The following is a 23,314-nucleotide window of genomic DNA, read 5'->3' as shown; positions in this document are numbered from 1 at the left end:
TAAAAGATAAAAAAGCGGTGGCTGTGATTAAATGTTTTGGTAATTTTCAATCTATAAAACTAACCGAAATGCATTTAAAAAGTGTCTGATACTCCCATTTTATGACCGTCTGCTTTTGAAAACGATCGTATTTTGGAGGCATCAAGAATGGCTCGTATAGATATGACCATTTAATGCAGACTTTAATCAGTAAAGAAGGCAAAAAAGGCTGGGACTTTCCAAACTCAGGTGTAGCTAATAACATTAATTAGTTGTGCAGATTATTGTTCATGCTGGTGTCAGTTATACTTGTAATTTTCCTGTTGTAATGAGTCGAATCCGCTTCTAAACTAGATGAAGCCTTTTCATACTATGATACACACCATATAATTACATTTACAGCATCAGAGATTCTAGTGAATATATTACGTTTGTATTATTTTTGTCATTTTATAGGCTCATGCTGTTTATTTTACTTATGTATATCCACTTTCTTAGCTTGTCATCTTTGTCTTTGTTCGTATTCTGCCTCGCTTTGTTTTGTGATGAAATATTTGTATAATCCCCATGGGATGAACTCATCTGCACAAATTAACAAATTGCATAGCTTCTGTGGGTTTTTTTCTCCCACATCATATTTTTTCATTACACAGTTTTTTTTTTAGCTCTTTGATTCAATGTTTTATCACACTGCAATTAAATTGAATTATACATGTGCTGCAACCAAACTGAGTCTTGTTTAGGTACGTGAAAGGCATTTCATGAACAGGCCTATAAAAAAGTTGGCAATGGTTTTGAAATAATAATATATATTTTTCTCCACACGGTTTCAAGAATTAACCATTATGTTGTTCTGTGTTAAAACTACATGCAAAGCCTAAGGACAGATATCAAATATATAACCTCTATACTAGAAGCAGAAGGGTTAATATAATTACAATTATCATTTTATACTGTGCATACCTAACCTAAATTACAGTCCTTTAAAACAGGGGTTTTCAACCGGTGGTCCGCGGACCCCTGGTGGTCCGCGGCGGCATTGCATGTGGTCCGTGACAAGAGCCTATGTTGATCAGTTCACCATTGTTTTTTTTTAATATAAATTCGCTTTGATATTTCAACACATTTCCAGAATACCGTTACATATCGTGAAAAATATGTTTAAAATAATATAAAGGAAATTCAAGCTGACAGAATGTAGCCTTGCGCCTATCCAGTCTATGGTAGCCTGTGATTCGCTAATGGTAATGAGTTGCGTCGCTAACCTCACTTATTATTCATTACGTACAGTCTTGCGAGCAAAGTTGACACACATTTATAAGCATAGCCGACGAGAGTATTTTAAGATAGGTTGTAGTACAGCAAACATTTGTTACATATGTACTAGTCTAGCTATATATCTAGCACCAATGGATCGTTTTGTAGTGAGGAAAGTGCCAGAGGGACAGGCTGCCATGACAGAGGGTCAGGCTGCCACGACAGAGGGACAGGCCGCCACGATAGGGCAAGGACAGGCTTCCGAAGCGTCAACTTCGCAAAAAAGACGAAAAAGAAAATACAATGAGGAATATGTTAAATATGGATTCACAGTGACGACAGACAGAGCAGGAGAGGAGGTACCACTGTGTTTCGTATGTTCAACAATTCTCTGTAATGAAGCTATGAAGCCGTCGAAACTTACGCGGCATATGGAGACGCATCACGTCCACTTGAAGGCCAAACCCGTTGAGTACATGCAACAGATGTTGCGTGATTTCAAAGGACAGCAGGCTACCATGAGGAAGAGTGCAAAAATAAATGAAAACGCACTGAAAGCATCGTATCTGGTCGCTCTCAGGGTTGCAAAAAGTAAGAAGCCCCATACCATTGCAGAGCAGCTTATATTGCCAGCAGCCATAGATATGTGCAGAGCTATGGTAAGCGAAGAATGTGCCAACAAATTAAAAACTATTCCGTTGTCAGACACACTGGCGTAAAGTATACCCCCGCAGCCCCCGCGAGGCGGGGGGGCCCCGGCCCCCCTCATATGAGAACGGGCCCCCTACCTCTATACCCCAAAGCGGCCGCCGACAGCATGTTAGATTTCTACTAGAGCGGCCGCGGCCGGCCGCAATTTTGAAAGACACTACATGAAATAATACTGCGCCAGTGGATACATGAACAACTTACTTTTATTTTGAAACCCGGAAATTGGGTGTGTTGTCATTGACTTTTCTGAAGTATTTCTTAGCTAAACCTCGCTACTGACTGTGACTGATCGCCTGAAGATTACAGTGTTTCAGATGCCGTCGTGGCTAGCAATCAGAGCAGACACATCTCTTCTCACAGGATGAGACCGTATTTTTGTGCACCAATGATGACAAATCATCACGTTTGTATGGCAGTGATGTAAGAAAAGTCTAAATAAAAAATACCTATTCAAAATAGTAATATTAGTATCCTCCTGTTTGCTCTGACTAGCTAAAGTCTTCGTATGTCGCAGAAGTGTTGGTTTATAACTAGCACAGCCTCATCGTTCTCTAAATTGGTAAGACATCGCCAGATCAACGACATTTGAATGGATTGTAAACCCATGGCACTTTTATGTTCAGAGATATGTAACATTTAATTATTGGTCTGTATGGGACGTTCAAAAAAGCTAATTTTCGCGTTACCGCTTATGGAAATGTCTGTCACTTCGTGACTTTCGCAACCTCCAAAGCAAGCTCCCGCGTCTGTGGGTGAAAGCTATTTTGTGCACAAGTAACAACGATGGTAATCAGATGTGTTTTCTGTTTATGAAAGTCTGAAGAAACGTATTTTAAAATGTTTTATCGTTCGTCATCTCACTTTTCATGCCTAGTTTGCCAGCAAACTTGCTAGCTTGTCTTGTATTTACTTGTCTTAGACTGAGGTAATATTAGTCTGATGAGTTCGAGGTTGATACTAGCTAGCTATTGAATGCATCAGCCTCATCGCTTACTAAACTGATCATATTTAGATAAATGTATAGATAAACATGTATAGTTAAAAAAAACTGTGAAAATGAGTCACTGTTTCATTCTCACTTCTAATTATTCTTCGTTTGTGTCTACTAGTACAAGTTATTCAAATACTCTCCATTCTTTTTTTTTTAGCTGTAAGCTCATTGTAAAAGCAGTAGCTGTGTTGTATACAGCTTTCCCGGGCCGCTAGGGGGGGCCCGTGTTCGTCTCCCGATATGATTCAATGCACGAAATATGCGATCTAATATTACGCGCCATTTCACCGCAGAAATGAAGCGCACCAGAGAAAAAAGTGGTGCTCAAAAGCGACAAAACAAAAAGAAAAGAGATGAATTTACATCCACACTGCCCAAAATTTCATCTGTTTTTGGGAGAGTGCAGCCTAACTCTCCACTTCAGGATGCACAATCAGGTAGGGTCGTGGAAAAAAAAAACTAGCGCAGTTACAGTAAAACGAGGCAGTGGCCTGAGGCAGCCTCTAGCCTCCACTAGCCTCCATGCAAGCTAAGCATCAAAGTTACGTTTTGTATTGAAAAGAAGTAAATAACATGTGACAATTAAACAAAGAGAAAAAAATACTTAAGTAAAACGTCTAATTGTTTCTCTCATTTAAAACGCAAGGGAATTGGATTTTCATCCATCCGTCCAGAAATGTCTTAAGCTAACATGTAGGCCCCTACAGCTCCCTCGTAGGCGTCTGTGTTAAAAACTTGCGGAGAATTTGTGACATGGCCGTGAGAACCCAAAATAAGTTCTGAAATGCAATCGGACTCTTCAAAGGGTTAGCAGCAGACGAGGAGGGAGGGATCGCTGCGCATCAGACAGACGCTGAAATCACAGGCGCATGCCCTTCTGCATCGGATGAGGAAGATGCCGTGCATCGGGTGGCTGCTGATGGCAGAGATAGGCATACCGCAGGTGAGGCTCTGGCTGTGCCGTTGACTCTTCTTCATAAAGACAAAGCATCAAAGTTGTTGTTTTTTATTATTGAAAAGCAGTAAATAGCCTGTGGCAATTAAATAAAGAGCCTGAAAAGACGCTGAAATCACAGGTGCATCGGATGAGGGAGGAGATGCCGTGCATCAGATGGCTGCTGATGACAGAGATGCGTGTACCGCAGCCGCAGGTGAGGAAGATGTCTCTGGATGTGCCGTTGACTCTTCTTCAACTGAGGGAGAGACCATTACGGGGCCTGAAGAAGAAATCCGGGACAGCGAGAATGTTGGGAGTGGGACTTCTTCTGATCTTGAATGCGCTGTTGATAGGCCTTCTGATCCTTACCCTAGTGACAGGGCTAATTTCCCTGTTGACATCTCTGACAGTGATGTTAAGAGATCGATTATAAAGCAGGGGCCATGCAAATACGAAGGCCCCTATCCGAGGGATGCTAGAGGCAGGTGCTTTTCTAAAGAGTACTATAACCGTGTGTCCAAGAAAGGTACACAGATATCACGCAAATGGTTGTGTTACTCTCCTAAAATGGATCGTGTGTATTGCCAGTGTTGTTGGTTGTTTGGTGACAGAACGTCTGTGGGCCATAATTTGGCATGGACAACCGGGATTAATGACTGGCAAGGTCTTTCGCGGAAGATCAGAGAGCACGAACATGCCCGTTGCCACTTGTCAGCCTGTGTTGTGTATGATACATGGCAGCAAAATGTAACCATCGACGAAAGGATTTCATCTGATTTCAAAAGTGAGGTTAGTTTTTGGTCAGATGTTTTAAAAAGGATTGCTGACGTTACATTAACCCTTGCCTCCTGTAACTCCGCTTTCCGTGCGCACCACGAGAAACTAGGAGAAATCAATAATGGAAACTTTCTGGCCCACATCGAACTCCTTGCGCGTTACGACCCCGTGTTGGAGAAGTTGATCAGAAGTAAAAGTAAAATCAAATACTTAAGCCCAAAAATTCAAAACGAGATGATCTCAATCATGGCACAAACTGTCTTAGACGAAATAGTGAAAGAAATCCATGAGGCAGAATTTTATTTGGTCATATTAGACACAACACAAGACATTTCCAAAGTGGATCAGCTAAGCCAAGTGCTCCGCTATGTCACGATTCCTAAAGATGACAATGATGTGCCCTCAGACGTGCAAATTCACGAGAGTTTCATGGGTTTCCATTCAGTCCACGACCAAGCGCACACGGCTTAGAAAAAATTATTCTCGAGCTGTTAGAGATGAAAGGAATCTCGGTCAATAAATGCAGAGGACAGGGATACGATGGCGCAGCCACAATGAGCGGGGTCTACTCTGGCTTACAAAAAAGAATCTCGGATAGGGAACCAAATGCAATGTACGTTCATTGCGCTTCTCACAATCTAAATCTAGTTTTAAACGATGCGTGCCAGAATGTGGCAAAGGTGAGAGCGTACTACGATACAGTAGAGAAACTGTATGACTTCTTCAGCGCAAGCATTAAACGTTGGGAAATTTTGGAAGTGCAGTTCAAAGTGGCAGGGCAGCCAACTCTTAAACGTCTATGCCCGACACGTTGGGCATCCAGAAATGATGCGGTGCGCGCCCTTCGGTTTCGTTACCCAGACGTAATGAAAGCGCTCACTAAAATATCCCTGCTGTCCAAAAAACCCAAAGAACGCGCGGAGGCCACTGGTCTCAAAGCCAGCATGGAAAATTTTGAATTTGTGTTTCAAACGGTCATACAGGGAAAAATTCTTGAGTCAGTCCACATTGTTTCCCAACATCTCCAAAAACAAAACGTGGACATACTACAGGCAAGCCAGTATCTCTCAAGTGCGTCTGACAGCCTTGCGTCACTCAGAGGTGAATATGACAGCCTCAAAGAAGCTGCCCAAGACCTGGCCAAATTGTGGGGTATCTCTCCTGTATTTCCCGAGAAACGCAACAGGCGTACGAAAACCTATTTCGACGAATTGTGTGAGGACGAAAGGCTTACGAATGCAGAGGAGAATTTTAAAGTGTCGGTCTTCTACGCCACTTTAGACATAGTCGTTGCGCAGGTGGGTCGCAGGTTTGAAAGCATGCGAGAAGTGGCACGAAGGTTTGGGTTTTTACGCCCCGAGGAACTCATCTCGAAATCCGATGGTGAGTTATATGCATCAGCAAGTACTCTGGCTGCGCAATATAATGACGACTTATCTGCTGATTTTCCTGATCAGATCCTGTCATTTAGAAGCGCATTACTACCCGCTCTAAAAGAAATTGAACGTGGTGGGGTACAAGATTTGGCACGCACTCTCTTTGTGAAACACAGTTCCATATTGTCCAGTCTGCCTGACGTTGCCACAGCTATAAAATTGTTCTTGACCATACCCGTAACCGTTGCAACAGCAGAGAGGTCGTTTTCTAAACTAAAATTGATAAAAACATACTTGCGAAGCACTATGTCGCAAGATAGGCTACGGGGCCTAGCCATCATTTCTATAGAGAACAGGCGCGCTCGCAAGTTAGATTTAAACGGTGTGGTTAGAGACTTCGCTCATAGGTGCGCTAGGAGGAGTGCCCACATATACTCGTATCCAAAGATGTAAATGCTCTGTTTATCATCATTAATGTTACTTTTATTGCTGACTGTTGTTGCTGACTGTTTCATTGTTAGAATTATATGTAATAAATGGATTGGATAGCCTACTCTGTGTACAGAATATTAATGGGTTAACAAAACATCTATATAGGCCTATGGATTAAATGGGCATGGGATGTCAGGGGCTGAGTTGCAGCATCTTTTTCACTATTTTATGCAATCAAAACACACACACACAGGCCTATATATATATTAGGATATATATATAAAGAGAGAGAAGTAGGAGTAGGCTAGTAGTAAGGAGGCCGTGGCAGGTGGCGGTGGGGGGCCCCAGTCTAAGTACCTGCAGGGGGGCCCCAAGTGCTTGTGTTACGCCAGTGGTCAGACAACACAATCGGAAGACGAATTGGGGAAATGGCAAATGATGTCAAAGACCAGCTGATGGCAAAACTTCAGACAGTTCTGTTTTCCCTTCAAATCGACGAGACGACAGATGTTACTAATGATGCGCAACTGTTAACATTTGTGCGATACGAGGACAGTGGCACTATGTGCGAGGAATTTCTTTTTTGCAAACCACTGCCCGGGCGAACTACCGGTGTAGAAATATTTAAAGCACTGGACGATTTTTTCACGGAGCACAATATCTCGTGGCAGAGGTGCGTTGCATTATGCAGCGATGGGGCCCGAGCCATGAGTGGCAGCAAGACTGGACTGTTTGCGCATGTAAGGAGGGTGGCTCCGGGGGTAATTTGGACACACTGCCTGATTCATAGAGAGGCTCTCGCCTCCAAAGATCTCAGTGTTGAGCTCAGTGGTGTGTTTGATGTCGTTGTCAAGACGGTCAACTTCATAAAACGAAACGCATTGAATACACGCCTGTTTTCATCCCTATGCCATGACTTGGGAAGTGAACACAGCTCTCTCCTTTATCATTCAGAGGTGCGTTGGCTGTCTCGCGGCGCTGTGCTCGCCCGTGTGTTTGAACTACGCGGAGCTATCTACGAGTTCTTGTGCGAGAAGCATTCTGATCTGGCTTCCAATTTCAACGATAGTTACTGGTTAACTAAGCTGGCGTACCTCACAGATGTTTTTGCAGAGCTGAACAAGTTGAACAGCTCCATGCAAGGGAGAGATGCAAACGTCATGCAGCTCTACGAGAAGCTCGACGCATTTGTGAAAAAAATGTCAAAGTGGATCGAACGAGTGGAGAGCAATAACTTGGCGATGTTTCCTTCAGTTGAGGAATACCCTGACAGCACTGACATCAACGACACTATATGTGAGCATTTGAGGAAGCTTGTGCGTCAATTCGCAAAGTACTTCACTGATTCGGAAGAGTGGCGCCGTGACAGCAAGTGGATCCTGCTCCCATTCAGTGACGATGCATCAGTAGGGTCAAGTCTGACGGCTGTGGAAGAGGATAAGCTGATTGAGATGTCCACAGACTCTGTCAGGAGGCATATGTACGACACACAGCCCCTTGTTAAATTCTGGATAAGTTGCCAGACAGAATTTCCACAGCTTGCTGCAAAAGCAATGAGGTGTCTTTTGCCCTTTCCAACCACATACCTGTGTGAGAGTGGTTTTTCTACACTGGCGTACTTAAAGAATAAGTACAGGGCTAGGCTTGATCCAGAGAATGACATGAGACTGTCTCTGTCTACCATTTCGCCACGAATAGACAGGCTGTGTGGACTTCACCACGCCCAGATATCACACTGACAGGTAGGCCTAATTCTCCCATGTTTTCACTGTTACGACCCTGGCGGGTTTAGGCCCCGCCCTGTGTTAATGGTAAGCCTGTTCTCTCTCCCTGCTTTTCTCAATCTCTCTCTGCTTTTCTCAATCTCTCTGTCTCTACAGCAGGTGATTGGTGACAGGTCTGTCCTGGCTGGGTTATAAAAGCCCTGACCAGCCAGCAGTTGAGGCTGCCTTGGTCTTCATTTGTTGGATTTTGGTTCTCCGGTGTTGTTGGATTTTTGTTCTCCGTTGTTGTTTTGTCACACACCTAGACTGACTTTGCATGACATTTTTAGTTACTTTTCCCAATACTGAATTGCACAACACTTTATTATTCTTTATTCTTTCTTTAAAATAATCTTTAATTTAATTTAATTTAATAAATCTACTTTTATTATTATAAAATCTGCGTGGCCTCTCTTTCATGTTTCATGCATTGAGCTATGCATGTAACACCAAATACACACGCGCACGCGCAGGCACATCAGTGGGCCGCGGATTGCTTTCTAGTCCGAATGGTGGTCCCTGGGACAAAACCAGTTGAAAACCCCTGCTTTAAAACAACCTACTGTAGCTGTGATATGGCTTTTAAGTGTTTGTTTTACTCACATCCCGTCTCAGGCGTTGGGGCTAGGCGAATTCAATACAACACACAATGGGCCAACCCTGAACAGTGTGCTCCCAAATCAACCTAATTTAGACTAAATATAAGAGTAAGAGCTAGTAGGGTTTGATCAAGGCTGTCAGCTTGTGCAGCTATATCACACGACATGGATTTGCTTTCTAACACAATAAGAGATTCGATATCCAGAGTCCCGAAGAGTGGTTTACAGGGTTATTAAACAGGCTTTCCATTGCCATAGTTGAGCACCACTCCGCTGCACTTCACCTCTGGGCCACAAACATTAAGAGGCCGGAGCTTAGTTCAACCTGCGAATAAATGGCAAATAAATAGCAGCCCATGCAGAGCTAGAGCTCAAAAGAACAAGAAGCACAGCTCAAGGTATCTTTACAGGAGACGGATGCATTTCCATTTAGAGGGATGTCAAATTGATCAGAGAGGAACAGTCACAGCCAGCATTAAAATCAGAAACTAAACAATCCTAATCTGATGCTACATCTCTTCTCCTTTGCTTACACTCACACAATTGCGGCTGACTGGGCAGCTATACATCTACGTCCATTTCTGTGAAGAGAAAAGCCTGCTGGGTATAATTAGAAACTTTCTTTTCAGGAAAGAAAAGCAAAGAATTTCAAGTTGTTATTCTCTGTAAACAGCGCTAAGGGATGCATTGTTTTGCAGACAGAAGTTTGGGCCGGGGGGAGGTGCTGAGCTGGTAGTGTCATGTCGTTAGGGCTTGAAATAATGACGACAAAATCTCTTAGCAGAAATGATTTGATTAGTGCTTTCAGGTCTAAAAAGGAACCTGGATGCGTACCAAATGACTGTGGAGAGGGAAGGTGCGACAGAGCTCTTAATTGCTAGAACTGCACCTAGAGACTTGATGATTTGTGACATCTTATCCGGTGCTCTGCGCTAACACTAATAACTGTTAATTAACTGTAGCAAGGATGCCAGAGAGGAGGAAGCAAGGGCGGGTATGCACACACACACACACACACACACACACACACACACACACACACACACACACACACACACACACACACACACACACACACACACACACACACACACACACACACACACACACACACACACACACGCACACTCACAGCCTTGTGTGTTCTCTAGATTAAAGGAAAAAGCATCTCCAGGGATGTATCTGAGTGGGAGCGAAGATGTTGTGGAGGTCAGGGTGCTTGCTGTTGTGTAATGCTAATGGGCATAGTGGAGCCACAATGCTATCAAACGAGAGAAATAATGGCGATGCCGTTATTGTTTTAGAATTGATCTGGCTGTGTAAATCCGTTAGCCCTAATTGGTCCATGAAGACGGAAAACAAAGTCAATGTTCCGTTCCAAGGCCAGCTCAAATTTCCAAAGCAGATGTTCACAGATGTCGTTGTTGTCATCGAAAGCGTTGGCGTCTGCAATCAAGCTCTTTAGTGCAATGACAGGGGAATGCATGTGTTCAGAGCTATCCTCATTAAAAGCAAAGTGCCTGGTGTGGGCTCTCCCCCCTGTGTGATTGTGCATTTAGAGAGCTTTGGAGCCATCCTTCACCGAAAAACTGCGCTGACATGCACGACCCTGTGTAACGTTGTGTTGAAAGCCAGGACATATTCATGATGATTAATGAGAAATCTTCAGAGTGCTTGATGGATCGTTCTTATGTTTATGTATTCACACAAATCCATTGGTAGACATTCACATAAATGGCTAATAATGTTTGCAACGGACTACAAGATGGTGTGTCAGCGAGGTGGTCTGATTTTCCTCGCTGACCCCTGACTCATTTCCCTTCTAAGGACCGATGTAGTTGCTTTATTTGATCCATCACCGACAGTTAGCTTGTGAGGCTATTTTTAAGCTTTGAAAATCTACTTGCAATATACAATACTGTCTCCCAATTTATTGAATTTCTATTGGTTATAGTTCATGCTATGGGTCAAAAGGGGCTATACATATGCTGTAAGAGGAAACACAAATAAATAAAGAGGCTTTTGCTGCTGAAAAAAAACAAAACCCTGATCTCTACTTGTTTGGATTTTTATCTGGAAATCTAGCACTGCTTTGCCACAGTGAAGTGTTTACTGTGTACATGACCATTATAATGAGTATGCATTTTACATGAAAATGGCAAAATAGTGTTTCGACTACTAAGCGTAAAAGTTCTTTAGAAGTGATGCGAAGGCTGATGTTTTCTTCCCTTCCCTAACAGCTGTCATGTTTCATGAATCCAGCAAGGCCCTCGCCTGGAGAGCCAGAGCTGTCTTGACAAACAAACACGTCTCCTCTGTTATTACCGTGTTTCAAGCCTTCCTCTGGTGCTTACTGCTCCAGTGACAGCGACACAAAGAGACATAAAGAGCGTGGCCCTGGAGTAGATATACAAAGAATGCCATCGCATGTCACTCCTGCTTGGACTGATGCACTGGCTAGAAATTGAGGGAGTTGGAAGGATAGCTGGGAGGCACAAACGCACACATACACACACACAATGGCATGTCTCCGGTAATAGCTTTCCATTTGTCCCTGACATGCCTCGGTCAAGTCATTGCCTTCAGATGTCCTGTGTTAAATACCCCCGGCGAACATGGCTGCACATTCTGATCGGCACATTCACATTTTCAATTGAGAACTATACAGTCTATTAAGCGCCAGGATACAGTGTGGCAGAGAGAGACGCAGAATGCCGTGAGACAGGAAATAGAGCAAATAGACTGACAGGGAGGCATGTCGCTCTTTGTTATTTTACTGGGGCCGCAGTGTGTGCTTGTCACCGCATAAAGCCTCAGTAAAGGACATGGGAGATCAGGCTGCTGTCTGCTAATCAGAGGAAGGCACACTGTAAGGTTTGTTTGGTTCTGTGGTACCTCACTTCTATCATACATCAAGGCAAGACCCTGGAGCGCTGTTTGAGCTACACAGGTGGGCAGCAATTCCGCTTCCCACGTTTCAATTTGACAACACAAGCGCTCCAGGGCCTTCAAAATTTGCCGATACTGTCAGTGTTTCTCTAACAATAGCAGATAAGCTGTGTGATGAATGAAAACCTGCCTATATTCAGAGCTCAGGGTCTTTTAAAGATTACAAGCCAAGGAACTGAAAAAAAACTTCTCTGACGAACACTGCACATGGCAGTCGTGTTTACCCAAAATCTAATTTCCTTGAAACAGCACCATGACAGGCCTTTCTATTGACGTCTGATCTAGAGTGTTTGTACACAGTGTTGAACAACTTGCTGGCATGTGTCGCTTTTTATTTTTGAGATCCGGCTGACGTTTTGACAGATGAGCTGTGATTTTATGCAGCCTATCTGCTAACCAAGGAGCTCAGAGAGATGCGGAGATTATTCCTAACAAAGTCAATTAAAGGACGTTTAATGAAAATAAGCTACGTCTCTCCTCCTCTCTGTGTTTTTGACAAGGCACTCCAATTTGAAAGATAAATTGACAATTTGGCTTAAAGGAATCTATCAAAGAAATGGTGTCTAAAAATAAAAGCTTTTATAGAGAAAACAAAGACACTAACACATTGTTGACACCGTACTGTTGTCTTGCCATTTGTAACTAATGCCAGAGTCATGAGAAACATATCGATGAATGTCGAGATTCCATTAAATGAGGCTTTAAAACATCTCAATGATGGCCAATTTAATGTTGTATTGACCTGCACAACATTGCCTCAAGCTGTATTCCAGGAAATGTCCACGTTCTTAACACTCCTTTTTTCAAGAGCAGTTAAAGTAAAAGGAACACTGACAGTCCTGCTCCTGTTTTTCTCCCAGGCAATGTCTTTCATAAGTGAAGGAAAACTGTGACAAAACCAAAGAGAAGCGGCCAGATGTGCTTCCATTGTTCAAGAACTGAAAACAGACCAAGGTAAGAAATATCAAGAGGGTCTGTGTCTGAAGGGAGGCTTCTCTAGTCAGTCCTCCTCTCTCTTCCTCTCATCTTTAGACTCTCTCTTCCTTTCATAGCGTCTCTGCTGTGTGACCTCTCGGTAAGGAGGATGACCTGGGACTTACTCATAGACCTGACACCCACTGACAGACGACTAACCCTTGAAAGGTCAGGGCAGACGAGGCCGGGAACACCTGCTACTCAACAAACCTAACACTTCTCTAAGTGCTTGGAAGAACTGTGGGACCATGGATCAAGTTTTTGTAAACGGGAAGGAACGTCGGAGAGCAAAACAAAGTTGTTGTCAGTCAAAAGAAGTTGAAAGCAGCAGTTCGGAAGGAAAACACAGGGATGGAAATTCCTTCCATGGGCCAGCAGCCGTTAAGACTGGATGGGGTTACAAGGGTCAATTGAGCATGCCAGTGTCTGGTGTGCTTTCAGTAGTTGGAGATCCTATCTTATATTAGCATTTAAAATGGAAAGGTGCATTTTTTTTAAAGCTTTATCTAAATCTACACATGTAAATCAAGATTCAGCATGAAACACATATCTTTCTTGTGATCTTTAAGCTAGGCTATATGATCCATCTGCTTTATCTGGTCAGCCATCATTCACTGCTCCATCATCCTAGTCTATTTATAGAAGGTTTTTTCTTAGAAACATATGTGTCAAGGGATATAAGCATCAGGCTTTGAACTGTTCAACATCCCAAGGTCGGGTACACACAAAGCAAACCAGTCACAGCTAAAACTACAACCAAAATGAGTGGACGATGTAGTACACGGTACTAATCTGTGTTCTTGTTAGTATAAAACTGAACTCAGGAAAAAACGTTGAGCTCCAAATGAAAAGCCACACATTCCATGCTAACATGCCAGCTTATATCTGGCTCAACGCAGGCACAAGTTTCTAATCTTCAAAAGCTGGTTTTATAAGTGCGTAATGAGTGAGACCACAATAGAAAAACAAACCATTTATTTTCCTCCCCCGGAGAGTAAGTGGAACCATATGGAACGGTGCAGAGCCAGATCCCAACATCTGGGCAGCATGGGAGAATCAAAGCCAAGTGGTGCTGCAGACCCCCGGTGAACCAGAGCAACCCTAGCGTGCCCCGACAGAACTTTACTTAATGGAAAAACAGGTTGGGACCATGTTCTCCTGAGCGTCTGACTTTCCCCTCGCCTTTTCTCAGGATAATTGCTTATCAAAAGGGGACGGCCGGCAGAGCTCCGGGCACGGTGCACAGCAGTAATCATTGGCAGCTGGAGTTTGACTTACATAAAAACAGCTGGAACAGGCCGTGGCAAATTCCTGTGAAACACTTTCTTTAATATTGGCCACAGGTCACAGACAGTGCCATCCTGGGAAGGGATTTGTATTGACAAAGTATGACATACCTTTAATATGGGATATAACCATGAGTGTGCACAAAAATAAACAGATATTTATTGGTTTGTTCGCCTCGTGAACACTATTTAGACTTGTTTTCTGTTCCGAATACTGAGCAGGGGTGATGAAATCTATCGATTAACAACGCTCTGGGCAAAGCTTGGTTTAATAGCCTTTAGCTAGTCTGCATTACTCTCCAACCAACACCAAAGAAACGTCTTATCAGACCAAGCAGGCTGAGGTTAAGAAGCTGCACCACCTGAGGGCTACGTATTTTAGCTGGGGATTTAATGTCTTACACTAAGCCACTCTCCTTCTTGTTCTCATGCTCCATTCCTCCCTTCCTCCCTTGGATCATATTCAGGCACCAAACAAACACGAGGAAAATAGCTCTAAAAAAATAAATGTTTTTGAAAGATCAAATAGTACCAAGAGAAGTACAAACATCTAGTTTTTAGTCAGCAAGAATATCCCAAAAAGGCAAGAATAACATTTGGTCAAATTTAGATTATTATATGTTTTAGAGTTATTATAAAGACAGGATTATTAGATGTGTGGGTTTAAGAAATAGCTTTCATCCAAAATAAGATTAAAACCCTAGCAAATCTTTCTGATTGTTCTTTAATGGCAGTACTGACACCACGGGAAATCCCATATTAACTTTGTTTATGTTTTGTCAATTTCTCTGCTGTTGAACTTCCTATTCTTTTTACAGCCTATTATGGTGCCATTTCTATTACAATTCTGAGCTATGTACCATTGAATCTGCACATGGCACAACACCTGCCTTTATTTAGTGTTAATAGTATATATTTGCTAATAATATCAATCACCCACATGAACGATACCTTACCAAGGTAAGAGCAGAAATGGTTGGTAAAGAATGTTTGGAACATATAGAGTTGAACACTTTAAGCGAAAATGCTTGATAAATAAAGATCATTTTACTTAATAATGCCCAATGTCCTGCGTTATAACAGCTGCAGAGTTTATGATCTATGATTACTGGGTAGATGGCAAGTCGAACGCACACAAAGGACAGATTTTGTGCATGCCCTGGAGGTGCAATCATGTATTTTAATACTCAACAAAGATAAGGTTGAACACTGAGTTTACTTGTCCTCTGGGAGGGATAAGGGGTGGGTCCGACTCCCACATGTCCAAACACATTATGCCAGACGGGTTGTGGCCATGCTAATTTATTCCTGAGTGGTCCTTAGGGAGTGTGTCTAGTCATAAAGACCCTGTCAGCCCCTCCCCTCAGCGGGCACCACAGTGTGCAGGCAGACCCTCCCTTGAGAGCTGGGCCCTGCAGGCATATTCTGGAGAGTTTTAATGCCCCTCTCAGCTGTCCGGGCACCTTGAGGGTTTAAGCCCACTGCAGATAAGGTTGGAACAGCAGTGTGGCATGACTTGACATATGACATAATCCATGTTAAGGTGGGGTTAAGGCTGCAAAGAGAGGAGGATGCCTCATCCTTTCCTTTCCTCTTTTACCAATGCTTTAACAATGACTATGCTATGGCCCCTTCATTGTATAGGCCCTGGTGCTGGAAGGGAGATACTTCCTCATTACAGCAGCCCTAGGAGGGAGCTACTGGCTTGTCAACATGGAGCAATGGAGGAGGCAGGCTGCTTACTCCATTCAGCCACAAAAATGTCAAATGAAGTGACTTTGCGGAGCCTGAGAGACACACAAGAAACCACTTTATCCTCTTCATTAAAACCAGTTTAGAGAGAAAGTTTGGTAGGGGAAATACAGTTTTGTTTAAAAGATTTAAGAAAAGACAAAAATGAATTGGGATTTAATAGGTAATAAATAAAGGTAAGAGGTCCCATTACTTTCTAGGACCAAATATTTTTTAGAAATACTATGAACACAGTAAGACTGTTTTGTAAAGTTTTGTTAAAACAATGATGTTTAATCTAAAGATCTGACACATCAAATAAGGAAGCAGTTCGGCTTGTAATTTCCCCTTAAATTATTTGACACGTTTGCCTTTGGCAAGTAATTAATGACCTTTCATGTGGCGACTAATTGCTACTAATGTATCTCACAAGAGATCTACACATAAGAGCCGCACTGATCCCTGTCTCTGCAACAATATTACCCACTCGATGGAAAGAAACATGAGGTGCTTTTATGGGTCAAAGTGGTCCCACAATGCAAAAAAACTGTTGGTTTGTCCTAGTTAAAAAGAATGTAGCAGCGATCCATTTTCCCCTTCTCTCATGAGCATAGGCGCATGTCAGATACAGGGCAGTGAGAACATTGGCAGCATGTGTGGGGAAGGCAGTGGGATTACTCTGAGATCAGCCAGCATGGTGGGCTCTAGAGAGGGTATCACATCTTGGGCCAGGAAACATTTGCTACAGAATTATGTTGATCGATGGACCTCTCTGATTGGAGCTTAGTACCCTTGTGTCCTGCCAGTGAGAAAACATATCTTCCTCCTCTCATTGTCTTCCCCAAATCCCCAGAGACCCGTTGCTATAAGCCATGTGCACCCCCTGACCAGAAACTCAGCATGTGATCTGAGGGAGACTGAATCGTACTGAAAGATTAAGAAGCTGTAAGGGGGAGTAGGCTTGGGTTTGGGTAGGTGCACTGGGGATAGGCCTGCTGGGCACAATAGCAGTAAGGGCTCCCCAGGCCATTAACGCAGGTCCCTAGGACACAGCAGTGTTGTTGGCCCCTGCAGAGAAGAGCTCAGCTGGAGCTTCACATCTCACTACCTCACAGCCAAGAACCCCCCATTAGAGTAGATACGGTTCCTATCGGCAAGTAGCACACACTCACATTCACGTTCAAGTGTGTGTGTGAGCCGCACAGAGTAATGTCTTTGCCAGGAGTCATGGGGCGGCTGCAGACACACTTCAGTATTGGGGTTGCTGTGGTGGTTTTGTCAACAGTTTCACTTTCTTTGAGAGCATTGTTTGTGATTTATTGCCAGAAGCAAAGCAGAAATATAAAACAGAGTCCTATTGATTTTTTTCTTTTACTGTCTCTGTGCGTCATAACTTTTTCCTAGTTCTACAAAAAATGTGAAAATTAATACAAACTGTAAAGTGACTTCGATTTGAACCCTACTGTCGCTTGTTATTGCTAGCTTTTTTCATAAGCAACCCCGCTGGCTGCCTAAACTAAAAAAGCATTTGGGGAATCATAAAACATTCTATTATAATTGATTTTGACCATAGATGTTTTTTTCTGCCTTAGCCAGGCTCGGGGGAATACAACAACTATGAAAGCATTGCATTGGCCTCTATTTTTTAAAAGGTATTTTATAGACAGCACTTCTCCAGGAAACAAATGGCTCAATTCCTCCTCCTCCTTTAGTCTGTCTCCCTCTTTCCTCCATCCCTCTCTCCCTTCCTCTCCAGCCCTCCCATGGCCCTGCATGCTCCTTTAATGAGTAGCTGGAAATGACAGCTTTAATCACCGCCTGTGGCCACGGCGAAGGGCCCGTTAATGATAGAAAAGAACAGAGGGCCATTTGCATCAATCAGCCCTAAATCACTTTTTATGATAATGCAGTAGAGAGGGAGGAGAGGCTACCCAGATGACTCCTGCATGATGATGATGATGAGGCTCTTCGCTCCCACCCTTGCACCCTTGGAGGTTTCTAAAAGGGATACACCATCAGCACTAGACGACAGTGTTCCCTGACATGGCCTCAGAAAACCCATACTTTTACAACCTTGGGTACACCATCTGATCCACTAACGTTCCAAAGACAAATCATAGACTCAGCAATTCATGTTTTGGCTAAGATTAAACCTTCTTGTAGGCAACATTTTTTGTTGAATGTTTTGCATTCTGTAACAGTTGATCCTCAACATTTGTGTTGAAAACATATTTAGGAGTATTTGGTGAAATTATGTTTAAGAAGCATTTTGAGTATGTTTTTCAAAGGCATTTTAAAACAATAAACCATATTGCATTCTGTCAATACCAAAAACATGGACTTCTAATGAACAAAATATTAAGCAATAATCAAAGTATAATTTTCCACAGAAACGAGACGGAGCAACTGTGCAACAGCTGACAGCTCTGTATGAAACCTTTCAACAGCAGAAAGAAGACACTTACTATATAAACCACATGACCCGCAGAGAAGTACTGATGGACTGGAGTAGTCCATATACAATGGATTTTACTCAATGAGTAAAATAAGCATTGCTTTCTTTTTCATTCAGTCAACAAGCCATCTACTGTTTAATTACAAGTGATGTGACATTCTGTGTTTCCATAATTAATTCAGAAGTGCTCTGATTAAAAGCAATCAATTCAATTGTTAACACAGCAGGGGTTTGCTGAACAAAGATCATCTGTGGAAGTATAATGAATGCAATCAAATGACATAACATCTCATCTGCATATTGTTGTATTGAAGCCTGATTAAACCGTATGCTTCATTTGTATGTATAGTCTTCGACTTTAGGAATATAAGGCATTGAAATGTTACCCAATGATGATGATGCATGATGAGCTTTGTGTAAATAAATACTGGATTCATAAAGCCATCGGGGAAACGTTTCTTTACCTGAGCCAAAGTATTTCAATCAGACCCAGTGAAAGATGATTCATAACGATGATGAAAAAAGAGTGAACTTACCTCAATAAGCCCTTTCAGAGAGTAATGTTAATCCTAGCCTCTGTGCCGAAGAGAAGGTGAAATGAATATCAAGGTGATATTCTATACATAAACACTTTTGAAAAAAGTAAAATAATTTAAATGTCCATGAAGGCGTGAATAACTGGCTGAAAGGCTTTGCAGTGCCTGGCAGTTTAAAACTGCAGAACAAAACATAGCAATTTGTCACAAAAGCAGACTCTGACAAGCGCAGAATCCTCACCAACACACAGACAGGCATGACAATGCCCCTTCAGGCTATTGCCTACTTGTGCTCACTCTCGCTCTCTCTCACCTTCTCTCTCTCCTCCACAGATGGCTTCTTGTGAGTGCAGGGGAGGGCATGGCTGCTCCACAGTAATCCCCAGCCACACAGACGGAAAAGCTTGTTAGAGCACTTGCTGATCACCACAAAAAGTCAAACCAGAGCCAGGGAAAGGTCACCAGGAATTAGGCTATGCTCAAACTCCAAAGGCTTGCCTAATTCCCCTGATAAGCCCCTTTGAAACTCAACCTGTTCTGGCTGTGCCATGGGCTCAGCCTTGCCTAGAACTAAAACCCTCCACTAAATCTAGCTGGATCTCATTTACACAGAGGAGCACACACACATACACACTCAGACTCACAGCTGCACACACTGCTGACGGAACAGGCAGGCTTTTCCCGATGACTAGACTAGAACAATCGACTCAAGAATTAATGATCCCCTATGTGTGTGAAAGGAATTGAAGATGCTTCGACGCAGCACAGGGGCTTTAAGTCTGAGCTCCTTTGGACACCGGGAAGCTTTGAAGCTGGAATGGGTCTTGGTTTGGACTTCATGCTGCTGTTGTTGTCAATTATCCACTTTGAAAAGAATTCCAGATAAAAAATGTGAAACTAGCAGTGAGAGAAAACAGACCTGTGGCCATGACAGTTATGTGGAACGAAGGAATTGAAATGTTCCTTTGCATTTGCAGTTCTGTAATGCAACAAATTGGACCAAATTGTGCTAGATTTTATTAAAAGAAAAGAAAAAGGCTTCAGGCAAGCAAATGCAAACGGTCCGACCATGTTGGAAAAACCTGGGTTTTCAAACTCACAGTTTACTTTATTTTAATTTCGACCCTCACCAACTATTACATTTCGCTCCTCTTTAACTTCCTCTGTAACAAATGTAGACATACCCAAGAGGTAAAAAAGAAATCCTCCAGAGGAAAAGAAAATTAATTTAACAAAAGAGGACTAATGTTTATTCTATTCAAGAGCGATGTTGCCTTTATCCTCACAGAAAGCACTTAACAGTTACATGGAGAAAGGAAAGTGAAAGGGCCTTGACAGTCCGGTGTCTGCATACACTGAGAGTGTTGCCCTCAACGTTCTATTCAGCAAAGTGCCCAGGCAGCTCCGAGTTTGAAGACATCCTTAGTATAAACACAGCAGATCCTTCCAGATAGATCAAAGAGTCAGTGGTAGGCATGCAGGCATCATATTGGTATGCTAGTACACTGGTCTTTTATACCCTCAGAATGTGTTTTCACCTTCTTATCATTCCTCTATTTCATTCACCCTGCGATAAAGTGAACTGACATACAAATAGGAGATAGTTGTGTTCCTTATTTTTTCATGTCTGAATCTAACAAGACAAGTGTGTTTATTCTGAAAACATCTTAATGATATACTACAAGCCCGACAATTTACTCACATGTGGAGTTTACTTAGAAAACTATGGAACCCACTGCCAATAATCTGGCTGTTGTAATCACGTGAAGTGCAAGCTGTTTAGCCCTGGGCGCCTGTCTGTGGAATGATGAAAACACTTGTTATGTTGTCACTGCAGTGAAGTATCTGTCAGACTTTATATTAATCACCACCATGGAAAGATCAGCTTTGCCACCAACTGACATAACAGTTGTGTCAAGTGTGCAGCATGCAGCCCATATGATTCTGAAACACACATGCTTTAATTACATTATTGCCTGTTTCAAAGCTTCAATGCGTAGTTCCCAACATTATTTATCAAAAATGCAAATAATCATACATTCTACAGTCCACATCCTGTTTTACATTCTTACTGAAAACACAAGAATATGCCGGTACTATAATAACTTTTATACCCTTTGGCAGTTCAGGTTGCCCAAACTCATACAGTATGGTGTAGCATTACGTTTAGGCCCATGGGAAATTTGAATGTCATCTAGAAGTCCAAAAGATACCACATTTTGTCTGTCAAGCTAAACTCAAACTAAACGTTTGAACAAGATATCTAGAATATTCAGGAAATATGTGCAGTTAAAACAAAAAGATAATTCTAACTCTTAAAGAATACATTTTCCAATAATATTGCCTTTATATTGTTGCAATGTGGGTGGTATGTGCATATGTTTATCAGATTACATGACATCCGGTGGACGATCGCAGGCTGTTCAGCAGAGAGCATGAAGTTAAACATCGTTCATTTGCATGTACCACCCACATAAAAAAAAAACTGAAAAAATTTAAATTGATTCGATAAATAAGATGAAGCCACATATAGCATGTTGAAGTAAAAAGGTCAAAATATATATTTTTGGCTTGATATCTCAAAAACTGTACAGACATATGGACATAGACAGGTTTTGACTTACTGTATATTAAGCTAAATCCTTCACTAAAAAAGGCAAAAGACAGCAAAGAAGATTATTAATGTAGTCTTTACACACAACAGTGTAACAGTGGCCTCACCTGACCACACTGTTCTGCAAAAAACCCTGGCCCTTATCCTTTATTTCCTTCAAACAGCACACTGCACCCCTTTTTTTACTTTAATGCTGGTCATTGTTTTTTATTTCTATTTTGAGATGTTTCTTTTTTTTAGAATTGTTTGTTTCTATTTATGATTTATAATTATGTGCAATACCTAGTTTTGTTTTACACAGCTGAAATGCAAACATTTGGGATTAATAAAGTACCTATTCTCTTCTCTTATTTTATCAAGTGAGCATCAGCAAAGTAGATGTAGACATATAATATCAAGAGCAGAATGAGGTGGCTAGTGAATTGGAAAAGTACAAGGCCAAGAGATGCTTGTTAGCACTTGTGAATTGGTGAAGGGGGGGAAACTCTATTAAATGGAAGCAATGTTATACAATATTATAAAAATAAAAACATGTGGTACATAGACAAGCCTCCTTAAACCAAAATGATGTATAAACAGTACAGGAAATACTTGAATGCCAGCTCACTTCCTGTCTTATAGCATTGGTAAGATAAGATTACAGTAAGCAAACATAACTGCGTCTTAAATGGAGAGGGGCACCCTCACTGAATTTCTCAGCCAAATGTTTCATGACGAAGCGGTACAGCTAGCCACCAGGGCAGACTAAGGCTTCAGGCGCCTCTGCCAAGCTGGAAAAAGACAATGTGCTCACTGCAACCGGTTCAGCAGACACCTCTTTCCCGGCCAAGTGCAGGTGAGGCGCACTGTGGTGGCTGACTGCGGGGATGTGAAGGCCATTATGGTAATAGGGGAGCAGTCTGCCAGGGACTTGTCAATAACAAAGACCAGAGGACTCTTGCACAAGGTTGTGTGAGGTTAGCCAACCAAAGAAAACCATTTCACCTGGGAAATAGCTCATTAAATATGCTCTGTGTTGTGCTAAGAGGTGTGTAAACACGCTGTCACAAGCGGTGCCAAAAAACAGCCAAATTTGATTAGCGACAAACACACTTTCATTGTTAGTATACTGTATGTATGTATGCATATGTAACTAAATGTATCTGCGTGTCTGTTAATGTACATTATGTGTATGTGTGTGTGTGTGTGTGTGTGTGTGTGTGTGTGTGTGTGTGTGTGTGTGTGTGTGTGTGTGTGTGTGTGTGTGTGTGTGTGCAGGATATGAGGGCTGCAGAAGCTGATGGCAGCAGGCCTAGGCCAGGGCCTTTCTCGAATGCTCCTCATTAACAGCTCATAATGGCTGGCAAAGTCCTCGAGCCACCCTGGCTCACTCTCATTAGCAGCTGGCAGCGAGGTGGGGAGATGAGTGGACGTTGGCATCAACCCACCTGCACTCAAGTACTGCATGGAGGCGAAGCAGGGAGAGGGGAACGAGCAGAGAAATAGGTGGCACGAGAGGGAGAAATCATCATCTCAGTAGATTTAATTAAAACTGGGGTGAACAGATGGGGAAGATGGAGTGAAGTCCAACAGGAGACAGCTCATCTGTCTGGGTTTCCACATTTCTTTTTACATCCCTCTGTTTCTCTCCATCCGCCTCTCTGACTCTCTTCTCTGTTATTTATTTAAAAGATAAATTCTTGGCTCCTTTTCCCAACTCAAAGCTTCAACACTGGCGTTGTGACAGATGACAGAAACAAGGGGGAAAAAAACGAGACACACAGCTCAGATTGGCTCTTGAAGGAGCGTGGGCCCTAGTTTGCTGTGAATAATTATGGGCTTGGATAGACTAGTGCTGGCCAGCCCAGTGCTGAGCCTAGGACGTTGTGCCGAGAGTGGCTAAGCCCTTATTAAAAGGTAATCCAGACAATCCCTGTGTAAAATAAAAGAGCTATTTGTTTAAAATA

General features: G+C 42.5%; 2 protein-coding genes across 7 annotated transcripts in view; one reads left to right on the top strand and one right to left on the bottom strand.

The window, feature by feature from the left end:
• The window catches only part of auts2a (activator of transcription and developmental regulator AUTS2 a), a 306,284-nt gene that overhangs the window by 60,402 nt on the left and 222,568 nt on the right, over positions 1 to 23,314 (bottom strand). The gene's annotated exons all lie outside the window — the stretch shown is intronic.
• On the top strand, positions 6,870 to 8,774 carry LOC134871694 (zinc finger BED domain-containing protein 5-like). Its single transcript, XM_063894514.1, has 2 exons — positions 6,870 to 8,202; positions 8,341 to 8,774. The coding sequence occupies exon 1, from the start codon at positions 6,889 to 6,891 to the stop codon at positions 8,197 to 8,199; it is 1,311 nt and encodes a 436-aa protein (XP_063750584.1). The 5' UTR covers positions 6,870 to 6,888; the 3' UTR covers positions 8,200 to 8,202; positions 8,341 to 8,774.

Source organism: Eleginops maclovinus, chromosome 11 (genome assembly GCF_036324505.1).
Source record: "Eleginops maclovinus isolate JMC-PN-2008 ecotype Puerto Natales chromosome 11, JC_Emac_rtc_rv5, whole genome shotgun sequence".
Taxonomy (NCBI): Eukaryota; Metazoa; Chordata; class Actinopteri; order Perciformes; family Eleginopidae; genus Eleginops; species Eleginops maclovinus.
Note: the sequence above shows the minus strand (reverse complement) of the source record. Positions and strands in the feature narration are given on the sequence as shown.

Bases quoted from the DNA above. Each gene is read 5' to 3' on its own strand.
- LOC134871694 (XM_063894514.1), top strand. From the start codon at position 6,889: ATGGCAAATGATGTCAAAGACCAGCTGATGGCAAAACTTCAGACAGTT.